Genomic DNA, 14,434 nt, shown 5'->3' on the forward strand with positions numbered 1-14,434 from the left:
TGGGCGAAGCAGCTACAGCAATTATGTAGGTAATGGCATTGACAAGCGCATTTTCCAAACCTGATTTTGTGGGGACCAGCCAGCAGAAGGAAGTGCATCCATCAACACAAACAAAAAACATGTTTAAATCCCATAGATGGGGGAGGTGGGTCAGAGATATCAATCAATAATTTTTGTATTGGCTCCTTTGTCTTCAAAGGAGCCAATGGTGGTGGTTTAGTAAGTGATAAGGGCTCACAATTAGCCACATATGTTTTATGTGCTTGAAGCAGGCCTGGCCACCAATATAGAGAAGTCAGTTTACAGAATGTTGTTCTGGCACCACAATGTGCTTGTTCTATACCCTTGTGAGCCCCCTTTGCAAGCTGTTCTTGATCGTGACTCAGGGCTACCTCCCTGCTTCCCTTGGGCATCAGTACCAGCACAATGCTAGAGGCCTCCCAGTAAGAGCACTTTGATGGATATCCTCATGGATTCTCTTTTGTTGGATCTAATAACTGAATCAGCTCCTCATCCTGATTCGCTGCCCTTTCTGCTCTAGTTGTAACGCTAACCTTCACAGACCCCTTACGGGAGGGGCAAACCGAGCTCGCCTGTTCATCTGCGAGACTGTTGCCCTTTGAGTGTACAGTCCCAATAGTATGCCTATTTACATAAATAACCAGACAGTTTTGTTTTTGTGTCACCTGACTGAGAATTGGTTCCCACAACGACATACGTTTAATGGGCTTACCCGTGTGATTTAAAAACCCTGTATCTGTTCCCAGAACACTCTGCCCTTTTACCATAGTCACTATCAGTACAAATTAATGTGGGTTTAATAGGACCTGACTGCTCCAAGGCACATTTAAGTGCTGCTGCTTCATCATCATATTGTGTTGTTTTTTGGCCAAGGGACATGGATAGTAATTCTTCTGGAATAAAAGAATAGGAATAGTCGCTTGGTAGTACAGAACCTGAGTATTGCTGAAAAAAGAGACATTGTTTGTCAAAGCTTTTCATCTTGCACTCATCAGGACAGTTTGCAAGAAAGTGCCAACATCAGGGGAAACAACCAACAAGTTTATACTGTATGAGAAGAGTGCTAATTTCCATGGCAACCCTTTTACCAATCAGAGTCCACTTGCCAACCAATCAGCATTCTATTTTCATACAGCATAAATATGTTGTTTCCCCTGATATTGGTATCTTCTCGCAAATTGTCCTGATGAGTGCAAGACGAAAAGCTTTGACAAAAAATGTCCCTCTTTTTCAGCAATACAAAAGAATAAGAGCCTCAAACTTCCTGCTACTATCCCTATCCCAGCTGAGGATTGTAGGGATGTCTCCTTGTTTTATAGCTGGAATTGAAGACCCGTCACAGTAAACAACCTGATGGTATAATGATGTTTAATTCCCTCCTCTCTATCATTGTCTTCCAGGACAGGACGATGGTCTAAATCCATACTTTAAAATTTGTGTAAGATCATTCGAAGATGATGCCAATTTATCACATCAAATTTGTGTGGCTTTCTCCTCATTAGAAGCCATCTGAGCACTGATCTTAAGTCAGAGACCTCAGTGTGGATTGTAATAGGGTGGGTCCCCTGTAGTATCTTTGCTTTAATAAGGCATCGAACTACCATAGTCATAACTCTCTTTCTTTGACTATGACAATATTATTCAGTAATATTATCTCAATATTATTGAAATTGTAAGAGTGAAATTGGACAGGGACAATGCTTTTTTTCATCGTAGGGTATAGCAGCTGCTACTCTTGATGATATCCAAATGTGAATATTAACCGGGACTTGTGTATCTTGCTGTCTAAGGTTCATGGCTTTCTGCATTCCTCTGCATAATTGTTACAGCTTCAGCTAGTCGTCTGGGGAAAAGATACCACTGTCCTTTCACAGCTCCCCCCGCCCCCACCCTAGCATAGAGGGATGCTGATAGAGATGCAAAGTTTGGTGTAAGGAACCTTGCAAAATTCAAAATCCTCAAAGTCAAATGGAAACTCTTCAAGGTTTTAGGATATTGCAGTGTGGCCAGTTTTTCTTTATGAGTCAGTTAGTCCTCTACCCTTCCCTGTTATTCACAGTTCTAAGAAACCTACCTCTTCTCTAAGCAACTGACTTTGTTTTAATGTTGACCAGATAGCCAGAAGCAGAAAGAAAACCGTGTCAACGTGCTCCACATGATCTTGGGGGTTATCGCGTGACACGTAAATACCGCCTACATAAGAGTTAACATTTTTAATGTCTTTTAAAATATCCAATGCAGGGGTAGATAAAAAAGGACAGGGCTATTTTGAAATTCCAAGCTTGTCCAACAATACCGAGAGCTGTGTTTTTTCTGCCGGTCAGTGTATTTAATCAGTTGTGACCAAAAGTAATTTGCAAGGTCGCTACAGGATTCTGTTCTCTCTTGATGCCAGATAGCAGGGCTCTGGAATTCTGCTGCTGTGCAGTACCCAGGGCTGTAACTTTAATTAAGGCCCTATAATCAATCACTAACCTCCATCTCCCATCTGGTTTAACAGCGGTGAATTAGTTTGAGATGGCATCTTGATTAGAACATCTTGTTCATTTAATTCTTTGATGGTGTTAAGAAGATCCCATTTCCCTTTATGACCCTGTGTCAGCACTGATTTTTAGTTTTGTGTCAGCCTGGATCAAGTGAGTGAGGCTCAATATCTACCTTGCCACATTGATTTGGGTGGCATTGTCAGTGAGTGTAGTTGGTCAGTGAGGGTAGTATTTATTAATAAGCTGCTCCAGAAGCCCTTTCTCTCCTCCACCACCCACCCCCACCCGCCCCACACTTTGTAGACAAGTTTTATCTGTCATCCTGGTCAGTGGACAGGCCTGGTTGACATTTTGAGGTTGAGCTTTCTGTCTGTCTTATATAATGAAGGAACAGGTTAAATCTGGTACTAATCCTACCTCTGGAGTGACCATGATCCTGTACACCACAACAGGCATGTTTTATAATTCAATTGACTGTGTCTGAGTCCTTGTGAATCCCACTAAAGGCACGTCATAAATTGAGCTTCCCAAATCCATCCACTTATTTTTAATAACTTTAGGGCTATTAACAGTGTAAGCAGCTCCTGTATTAAAAGGGGTTTGCTCCTGTTTGTCAGTGGGCAAAGTTGCCAGGGCATAGAGGAGCTCAAGATGCCAGGTAGTTAGCCCTGAGTGCTGTGATCCTCAGAATCCTAAGTTTTATTTCTGGTCTGACTTGTGATCCTTTTAACTGATTTCTGTTTTTCCCTCTTGGGGGCACTCTCCTATCCCAGTCCCTCTGAGTGTCATTCAGGCTGCTTATCTTGACAGATTGGGGATGACGTTGTTCCCGCCTGGAATCTCTCTGATCCCTATTCCGGCCATCCAGGTGTGCCACCATGCCTCTAAGGCAGAGTTATCCGACTTTTTTTTGCGTGAGGACCCACATTTCAACTTTTTTCTCCCTCAAGGGGCTGATGAGAACATTTCGGAAAGTTAGGGCAGAATTTGACGCTGTTCGGGCGGGCACGCGACCGACCCCATCCAACGTGAAATCGCGCAAGGTGACGTCGGGCAAGCGTTCCAACGCCATCCCGCGCCCGCGCGATATTCCGGTCGGTGGGTGCGCGCAAAAGTCGGAAGTGCGCCCGCCAACCATTAAGATGCCAATTAAGGTGATTAATGGCGCAGTTGCCTTTAATTTTACGTTGCCCATCCAACCTTGCGGTTGGCGGATGGGCGAATCGGCCAGGCGACCTTTACATTTTTCACGAAACCTCATCCAAGAGGCTTCCGTGATGAAATAAAATTAAAATAAAAATCGGTGGGACAGCATTTTCATCGTGTATATTTTCAGCTGCCTCTTTGGGAGGCTTGGTCATTTCCTTTCTGCTTTTCAAAACTTTATTTTCGATTCTTCAGGTCTTCAGCTCCCTGAGGCAGCTCTTTGCCTTCAGGGAGCTTCCTGTCAGCGCTCGCCCCGCACCCGCATTGATGTCAGCGTCTGCCTTCCTCTCGCCGCCCTCCCCCACCCACCCCAGCGGCGCTGAGCTTCTCAGCGCACCAGCTGGCGTGAAATCGCGGTCAGGGGCCGATCGCGGTCGACAGTCCGTTCCCCAGCCGATCCCAGGCCCACCGATCGCGCTGGTCTGCTGACCTAAAAGTTCTGCCCTCAAGGTTTGGCACAGCATTAAACGTAAATTTCAAAGAAAGTAGTTGAGGTGTGAGGAAAAAAAACAACTTGCTGAGCAAAAAAAAAAGACATTGTCAAAGCAGTAAATTGATCATTTTTTAAAAATAAGTAATTAATGAAGATGACTAATAGATTGAGTGCGTGAGAGGGTGAGTGTCTGCGTGTGTCTGGTTCACTCCCAGTCTCATGATGCTCGCTCACTCACCCTCACCTACACCCTCTGTGTGAGTGGGTGAGAGTGTGTGTTGGTGTGCATGAGTGAAGGTGAGAACCCCAGGACTGGAGTGAGCTGGACACACATACTCTCACACTCACTCACTCTCTCTGTCTCTCTCTTTCACACATGCTCGCTCACTCTTTCTTTCTCTCTCTCTTTCTCTCACATACTCAATCACTCTTTCTCATGCATACTCACTCATTCACTATCTCTCACACTCATTCACTCGCTCACACGCGCACTCACTCACTCGCTCTCCCTCACACACTACTCATCCACTCTCTCACACACACACACACACACTCTCTCTCTTTCACACACTCTCCAACACTGCACATGAGCAGGGACTTGTTTTTAATTCAAGTGTAAAATTTTAATGTGATTTTTATTTGCTTTAGGAAACCTCATCCCGCCCGTGGATGAAGTTTCCTAAAAAATGTAAAGGCCGCTTGGTGTTTTCGCCTGCCCGTCAACCGTTAGGTTGGATGGGCAGCGTAAATTTGAATATCATTAACTTTTTAATGGCCTTAATAGGCCTTTTAATTGTCGGCGGGCGCGCTGCCAACTATGGCACGTGCCCACTGAACGAAATATCACAGGACTACACGATGATGTCAGGACACTCGCCCGACGTCATCGCGCGTCATTTTACACTTGACCGGGTTGTGCGTGTGCACGCCTGTCGAGCGTAATGTTCTGCCCATAGTCTTGGTTTAAATATAGAACCCAGTGAAAAATATTTTAAAATACAATGTTACAGCTTTAAAAATCTTCATGGAAATCTATTAAATATTTTAAGCAAAGTGTTACCTTAAATCCCCGAGTGTTTCAGTTGCCTGTACCGCAGGACACAAGAAACTCTCTGTTTTAAGATGTCCAGCTTTTCGATAATTCGAGAAGCATTGGAGAGCTCTCAACACTTGAACCCTCCTACAATATTTCTGCTTTCCTGGAAAGAAACCTATCTGTTAATACCCTTCTATCCTAAATTACATCATTACAGCAACTATAGGTGCTGCCTCCTTCATTAAACTCCTCCCTTTCGATTAGCCCTTATAATTCACTATTATTTCATCGTTAAGAATGAACACTCTGCCCACATTCATGCTAATATCAATCCTAACTAATTTCACTTGCTTCTATATTTTCATAAAGTGATTTTAAACTTTTAATAGAGAAATGGTGATTTTTAAAAGTTGCTTTTCTCCAGCTTAGTGAAAATTACACTCTTTCAGCATCTGTCTTTCGTACCAGTGCCTAGTAATGTTCAATTCTGACATTTAGAATTCTTACTAATCTCTCGTGATAAACTGAGCCAAATTTTAAGAATTCCTTCTTAATAGATAATGCCACCAATCCCAGGCTGAATCACCATTAATGTGTTATCACCTTTTTTTGTAAATTCCTTTGTTCGTGAATAAGGCAATTAAACTAATATCTATTTCCAAAAAAAAAGCACTCACGAAACACAGTGGATGTTACCACATGAGTTCAAAATCAGAGCTGCTTGTAATTTCAGATTTCCAGCATCCGCAGTATTTTGCTTTCATCTTAGTGTTTCATTCACTGCCACTTCTCTTCCAGGAATGCCTATCTTGAAGAAGTACAGCTCTTCTCTCTGACAGGATTTCCATTTGTCTCTCTCACCCTGTTCACCTTCATTGCTTTCCATTCCTCTCCTGATGTTTGCCACCTATCGCTGACCTTCTATCTTGCTTCACCTGCTACACCGCGCACCCCCCCCCTCCATAAACAGTATAAATTCCATCACATTTCCACTTCTCTGTAGCTCTGAAGAAGAGTCACACAGACTCGAAACATTAACTCTGTTTCTTTTTCCCAGTGATGCCAGACCTGCTGAGCTTTTCCAGCATTTTCTGCTGTTGTTTCAGATTTCCAGCGTCAGCAGTACTTTGCTTTTATCTGCTTGTAATTAAGGTTGGTGCTGCCTATGTATGTGTGAGTGTTTCTGGGTAAAAATGGCTATTGGTTAGCCTGTCACCATTTTCTCAATCCTAAAGTATAATGTTCTAATTATATATGACTTCTATCTAATACTTACATTTTACCTAACTATTCATGTATATCTGTCACAAGACCACTCCTAATTAATATCCCATAATAGGCATAAGGGCCACCTATTATAATGAGGGTGCTTGTTTAATATTGGGCAGGAATTTTAGGTCAGCAGGCGGGCGCGATAAGCGGGCCCAGGATTGGCAGGGGAATGGACCACCGTCCGCAATCAGCCCCCGACCGCAATTTCACACAGGCTGGCCAATTAGCGGTCAGCCAGCATGAAGCGCGTGCTGAAATGCTCAGCGCTGCCGGAGTTGAGGCTGGAGGAGGGCGGGCGCTGAGCGAAAGCTCTCTGAAGGCAGAAGGGCACCTCAGGGAGCTGAAGGCTTTAAGACCAATAAATAAAGCTTTTAAAATCAGGAAAAAAATGCCCACACATCACAATCAGTCACCTGAATACCTACGTGATAAAAATGCTGTCCATAGATTTTTATTTTTCTTATTTAATAATGGAAACCTCATCCCGGCCTTGGATGAGGTTTCATGAAAAATGCAAAGTCCGCCTGGCCCATTCGCCAGTCCGCCAACCGTAAGGTTGGACAAACCATGAAAAATTGGAGGCAATTACAGTTTTAATGACCTTAGTAGGCCTCTTAATTGTCAGCGGGTGCGCTTCCGACTTCTGTGCGCGCCTGCTGACCAAAATAACGCACGAGCGCGGGATGACGTTGGGGCGCTCGCCCGAGGTCATCCCGCGCGATTTCGCGTCCGAACGCTGCTGACCTAAAAACATTATTTTAAATTTGTTCTCGAAAACTGGACCTTGGTCAGTTTTGCTCAGTTAAAGGTATAGGTTCCAGCAAGATAATAGGGCTTGAGGCCTGGTATTCTTTTATCTGATTGTGGTTTTAATTTTCAGGGCTAGCATTATATGCTTACACGCCAGTGTAATAGCAGCCATGGAATACTAATTTAGATGTGTATATCTTATTGGCGAATTCACATTATGAAGGGAGTTAACCATGTTGCTTTGCAAACTAGTTTTGACCCCTGTTAGAATATGCTTTACCGTGAGTTTACCTAAGTAATTTTTAACCTAATATTCCTGCATTAATTCCATATTATTTGACCCTTATTTCTTCCTATCCTAACAGAACAAATGCTGAACATTTTTTGTTTTCTGTTTTGTTTTAGAGATCCAGATGCACATATGCAACAGAGATCACTACGGCTACCTTCCCGTGCCTCTAAAGGCCCAGCAGTCCTTACAGGAGGATGTTGAAAGCTTTGTCCACGTTCTCATTGAAAGAATGAGTAAGTTTACTGACAAAGACAGAAAAAAAAAATGTTGTATCTGCCACAAAACATTTTCTGACAAATAGTGTTTAAATCCTCCAAGTACTTTGGAACATTCCAGAAGAAAGAATCACCAAAGCCTGGTCAAGGTGTGAAATGCTGGCTTTTTATTAGAGAAATCATTCAGGCACCATGTTATTTCTTCACCTACGTTCCTTCATTAAGTTAAACAGTTAGGAAATCCATGAAGAATTAATGTAACTTCATGATTATAGACTGGTTCAGTAGGAATCAATGGTCCATTAAATTAAAAACCCAGATTTGCTTCCTTCCAGGTTTTCTTTTGTTCCAAATATCATTCTAAGCTCCCACCATCACAATGACAAGTGTTTGGCATCTGGGATTCCTCTGAACCCAAAATTTGTTTGTTCATTTTTGTGAGTGATGAAAATGTAAAAGTTAACAAGCTTACATCACACAGTTCCATCCAGATGTCATCATACAATTATGAGTTTATGGAACGAAGGAAGATGGTCTGGACTCTCCATTAGAAATTACTGTAAAAGTACTACCCCAGAGCAGGAGATTGTGAACCAGAGTCTGGGGTTTGTGCAGTACAATGTGACATGGGAACCTCAGCTTAGCCCCACAGTAAGAAAATAAGAACTACAATCCCAATACGTAATGTTGCGGAAGGACACATTTATGTTGTCCCTTTGTTCTAGAATTCAAAAGCAGAGAGGTTATGTTATACTTATAGAAGCTTGGTTAGCTCGTACTTTAGAGTACTTTGCACAATTCTGTTCTCCAAAAGGGATGTGGAAGCACTGGAGAAAGTGCAAGAAAGATTTACAGTGATGATACCAGAACTGAGAGGTCATACCTGAACAGGCTGGGGCTATTTTCTCTAAGTAAGACAAAGCTAAGAGGTGGTGTGCCAGAGGTCTTTAAAATGATAGAAATGTTTGATAGGGTTGATGCAGAGAACATGTATTCACTTGCAAGGGAATCTAAAATTGGGGTTATAAATATAAGATTGTCATTAATCCTATAAGGAAGTCAGGAGAAACTCCTTTGTTTAGTGAGTGGTTAGAATATGGGACTTGCCACAACATGGGGTGTTTGAGGCAATTAGCATAGAGGCATATCTGCTAGGTAAGTACATGAAGTTAAAAGGAATGGAAAGATATGTGGTAGGGTGAGGTGAAGTTGGGTGGGAGCAGACTTTTGTGGAGCAAAAACTCCAGCAAAGACCCACTGGGCCAAATGGCCTGTTTCTGTGCTGCAAAATTCTGTCATTCTATGTACTTGTTCAGGGCCTAAACCCAAATGTAGATTTGGAAACATAGGAACAGGTTTAGGCCATCTGATGCCACAAACCTGCTGCACCATTCAGCTAGGTAATGACTAATCTGTATGTCAACGCCGTATAGTTGCCTTAGCTACGTATCCTTTGATACTCTTACCTGACAACATTTTATCAATCTCAATCTTGAAAGTTTCAATTGTCCTTGTGAATTTAATACACGTCATTGATGTAAAAAGACAACCAATATTTTTCGGCACCGTTTATATCAATGAAGCAACCGAACACGTTGATCTTCAGTTTAAGTTGCAGCTTTTGTTAAATGTTGTTACTTAGAATCTTTTCTTTTCCAATGAAGGTGGAATTGTATTTTCTAAAGGTATATTCACACTGCACCTATAGTATCAGTGCTAAGCCACCTGACTTCACACCAACTATGCACTTACAGTCTAAATGTGTTCTGGATCTGAATATGCAACACATGATGATGAAAGTTAGCATTGCAGTCTATGACATGAAGCAAAAGAGTGAAGAAGAGATTGGGGAGAGGTAGATTAGGATCTGTGAAAACTACTGGTTTTCCAGCGGCTATTTTAGAGTCCTTACGGCAAACTGATTGCTCCTCCCACAGGTACTATTTACAGTTGTAGAAAAATGTGAATGTTTGCTCACAAAAGCTGAAACCACTTTGCCCCAGTATGACACTGCAGCCTAACTGGCCTAGTTAACAGTCATTTAAGTTCAGGATGTTGGACTTGGTCAGGAAAAATAATGATTGTACAATGAGAGTTAAACATCTATCCCTTGGACATACAAATCGCACCAATAGTTTATTGAAAACTACCTGATGTAGAGTTGACTTTTAAGTTAGTCTGAGACCATTCTGGCTGAAAAGAACTTTTAAAAATGTGGAAACTGTTTTACTTGCCCAGATGTCCAATTGACTTAAAGTTATTTAACCTTGGGCTGTTGGGGGTGGGGGTCAGTGGTACGGCAGGGCGTGGGTAGGCAAGAAAGTGCAATAATGATGACAAATGGACCTGCTGATAAAACAGTGAGGAGAATCATGTCCATAAAATTCAGTGAACTGATAGGAAAGGAGCTGTGAGCACAGCAGCTGTAAGTTCATGAAGTCTCGATACTGACAACAGTTCATGCATCTTGATCTTTATGAACGATGAGAGAAACAGAAAGCAAGCAGCGAATTTGATTTGTATGGACAGTCATCTGGAGAAAAAAGCTGAGTACAATTTGCCAGCAATTTAGTTCAGCAATAGTTTCCCAATGAAGATTATGCTGCTCTGCGACCATTTTTACCTGCGCAACAAGGGTACAGGAATCATTCAGCGAGCAGGATTTTACCGTCGGCGAGCAGGGGGCGGGACCCGCTCGCCGACGCGTAAAATGACGTGGGGACGTCGGGCGGAACTCCCGACCCCATTTAAATTTTCAGGAAGGCGGGGGCGCAGCAAAATCAGTTGCACACCTGCCAAGCTGTCAATGGCCAATTGAGGCCATTGACAGAGCAATTAAAGTAATTAGTGGACCTGCCTGTCCAGCTTTAAGGCTGGGAGCCCCGGCGGGAAGTAGAAAAAAATATGAAACCTCATCCACAGGCAGGATGAGGTTTCATGTAGGGTTTGAAAAATTTTAATAAAGTTTTGTTGGAAATTATGAACATGTCCCAACTCATGTCACATGAGGGGACATGTAAGGGAATTTTTTTTTTCTATTTTTAACATTTTTGCACGTAGAGCCGATCTCCCTGAAGCTGCACTTAGCCTCAGGGAGATGAGTGCGCTCTGTCGTGCGCATGCCCGAAAGAGCGCACTCTTGATTTTAGGGATTTTCCCCCCCTCCGCCCGCACAGGGAGCGCATAGTGCTTCCCTGCGGATGTCACGCTGGGCGGGCCTTAATTGGCCCACCCACGTAAAATGGCGCCACGCCTTCGATCAGGGGCGCTGATTGGAAGCACGCCCACACGCGCCTGCCCATCAACTCCCCCCCCAACGGGGGGAAAATTCAGCCCAGTGAGCTTCACGTTGTTGAAGAGTGACTTTCAGAGTGATTTTTAACCCAGCAAAATACATATGAAAAGAGCAGTAGCAACCTTGAAAATAGAGTTCTTGGACAATTCTACCACAGGGGTTGTATCAGAGCTAATTTTGTATCTGCTGTCAACCAGTTGCCCTGGCACACCTTCACCAGTGGTCACTGTGCACAGCAAGCCTGGACCCTGTCACTTTTCCATTCTGTAGCTTGGAGCTGCTGAGGCCAATCATAGGACTTATGCCCACCATAGCTGAAGTTAGTCAACTTGGTAGAAAACAGGGATCAAACCAGGAACTCTTGATCTGAATGATGCAGTACCACCTGCTACATTGTGCACATTGAGCTACTGAGGGCAGTCTTGTGACTTATCAATTTTACAATTTATTAAGGAGCCTTTGACCCTTTACTGTTAGCTTGGCCGTTAGGAATCCCTGACAAATTTGCTGAGGGCTGGAAATCGAGATGAAGATTTCAATCAATAGCGTTCTGCTTCTTTCATGCCAATGGGAATGGCATTGAGCCTGGCGCCACTCGGACAGCTACAAGCCTCCTCCTTCCCTCTACACCTTTCCCCTGACATGGAGCAGGGAAAGGCACCTCCTAATCAAAAATAGGTTTCCAGTTCACCTTAAAATTTTGCATGGGTAAGTTTTTAAATGAAAATTTGGCAGAACGAAGCAGTTAATGTTCTGCAGCACCGGCCAATCAGGGAAAGCTGCAGGTGAACCGGGCGGTTTAACAGTGTCTTGTTTGTCATTCTAAGCAATTAATTTTGCTTGCAGGAAAAGTCCATGACCCTTGCAATGTCAGCATGGTTCTGACTCCACAGAAACATTCCCTGTTCCCCCTCTAGCTCAGATGAATACATGACAAATAGAAAGACTCAAATGTGCACCGGTGCATTTTATTGTCAATTTTGCTTGGCTTCAATGCCCCTCCCCGCCCCCCGCCATGACTGAATATGTTCCATCACTGCCAAGGGTCTAATAGGCTACCAAAACCCACTGTCAAGGCCCACACAAAATACTAGCCACATGAACAAGGTAACGGAGGGAAGCCCAAGGATCCATGCCGAAGATATCGTTGTCTTCAAGATCAGAAGGAAGCAGGGAAAGTTGATATGAGAAAGATCAAATCCAGCCTTGAAGAAACATGGTGTGAAAGCATGTTCGCAAATGCACGCTTAGCACTTTCAACACTGCCACCTCATTCATCTATGGTAATCACCAAGATGTGCCAAAAGCTGCTATAAATGTGAAATATGAGCCTCTCTGGGGTTATATTGTGAGTTTGCTACATCTTTTATTTGCAGCTTCTGAAGTAGAGATGAAAACTGTAATTCGTTGCTAAATCTTCATCTCGATTTCCAGCCTTCGGCAAATTTGTTAGGGATTCCTAACAGCCAAGCTAACAGTAAAGGGTCAAAGGTTCCTCAATAAATCGTAAAATTGATAAGTCACAAAATTGTCCTCAGTATCTCAATGTGCACAATGTAGCAGGTGGTACTGCATCATTTGGATCAAAAGTTCTTGGTTTGATCCCTATTTTCTTCCAAGTTGATTAACTTCAGCTATTGTGGGCGTAAGTGCTGTGATTGGCAATTGTACTGGCTCTGTCGTATGGCATTGGAAGAAAACCAACAAACAGATCTACTCACACGTATTATAAAGAACCGCAATGCAGTCTTGTTTATGGCCATTTGTAGTTGGGTTATTTTTGCGCTAAATCATCATATGAATTAAGCAAAATGTGAATTTAATGAATTACATAGACTTTACAGCACAGAAACAGGCCATTCTAACCAACTGGTATGCCAATGTTTGTGCTGCACACGGACCCCCTCATCTTCTTCATCTAACCCTATCTGCATGCCCTCCTACTATTTTCTTCCTCACATACTTATCTAACTTCCCCTTAAATGTATCTATGCTAGTTGCCTCAACAACTCCTGGTGGTAGGAAGTCTCACATTCTAACAATTCACTGAGTAAAGAATTTTCTCCTGAACTCCCTACTGGATTTATTAGGGACTATCTTATATTTATGGTCCTTAGTTTTGGACTGCTCCGATAAGTGGAAATAAGTGGAGTTATCAGATAATTTAAATGAAGCAACTTAAGTGTGTAGATGGCAGTTAATTATATGGAAGTGAAGTTATTAATTACTTTTGTTTCAAGTGTTTCTACCTCTTTATACCTACTTTGCTGATGAGACTCACGCCCCTTCTCAGTGGAATACTGCAGGATTACCAGATAAAGTACAAAGAACATTTTAACAAATTGTCTCCAATTTAAGTGGAAATTTCCACTTTTACCAGCCTGTGCCTCATGATGTTGAGAGAATTGCCCTCCAAGCATGGAAAGGATATATGCCAACTTAATATACATCAATATTCTGACAAATTGCTTCAAAAAAGTTGGCAATGCCTCAAAAAATATATAACTGGAAAGCGGCTCTGAATCAGGCCTGTGATTTCAAGACAACTGCTTAAGTGATATTGAGGCAAACAAGAGGGCGTCAGTTGATTATTTAAATAGAAACAAGGTGCAGGGGTACAGGGGAAAAGGCAGGGCAACGGCACTAGGTCATAATGCTCATTCGGAAAGCCAGTGCAGACACAAAGGGCTGAATGGCCTCCTTCTGTGCTGTTAAAATTCTGTGATTCTGTGATATTACTTTTTTATTCAATGGATATGACACAAAGTAATAGTTACGTTGGGAGTGCAGTTATTCATTTTTTGAAGGGAGATGTGAGCACTGTTAATGCAACATTTATCTCTGGATTTTTTTTTTAACAATTTGTTTTGTGTATATTTTCCAGTCCCCCCATCAGATTTGTAACATGTTTCTGCATGTTTTCGGGACAGTGAGCACTCTCCTCCTTTCTCCCTGCAAGGTGTGTAGTTGGCGACCTAATACAAAGGGTAGACAGAGACCACGATAAAGGCCCCACATGCAGGGAATGAATGAATGACCAGTTGACCTGTCTTTGGTAGCAGAGGCTGAAGGAGGATCTTCCACTTTCAAATCATGCCTGGCCAAGTCTCCTGATTCAGCTTCATAATGTCCATCTGTCCATCATTATTGCCCCCAAGTTGTCTACATTGTCAAAAAGGTGGGGCAAACTGTTAACCAAGATAATTTCTTTTTATATATTTGTTCACGGGATATAGATGGCGTTGGCTAGGTCAGCAATATTCACCCGTCCCTAATTGCCCTTGAGAAGGTGATGGTGAGCTGCCTTCTTGAGCCGCTGCAGTCCATGTGGTGTAGGTACACCCACAGTGCTGATAGGGAGGGAGTTCCAGGATTTTGACCCAGGAACTGTGATATGTTTCCAAGTACGTTATATAAACCACAGTTAA

General features: G+C 42.8%; 1 protein-coding gene across 1 annotated transcript in view; it reads left to right on the forward strand.

Moving 5' to 3' along the window:
- The window catches only part of LOC144692567 (procollagen galactosyltransferase 2-like), a 198,398-nt gene that overhangs the window by 160,404 nt on the left and 23,560 nt on the right, over positions 1-14,434 (forward strand). The window contains exon 6 of the mRNA XM_078561563.1: positions 7,610-7,729. Within this exon, the coding sequence (XP_078417689.1) occupies positions 7,610-7,729 (120 nt within the window). The remainder of the gene's footprint in view (positions 1-7,609; positions 7,730-14,434) is intronic.

This window comes from Cetorhinus maximus, chromosome 17 (assembly GCF_964194155.1).
Source record: "Cetorhinus maximus chromosome 17, sCetMax3.hap1.1, whole genome shotgun sequence".
Taxonomy (NCBI): domain Eukaryota; kingdom Metazoa; phylum Chordata; class Chondrichthyes; order Lamniformes; family Cetorhinidae; genus Cetorhinus; species Cetorhinus maximus.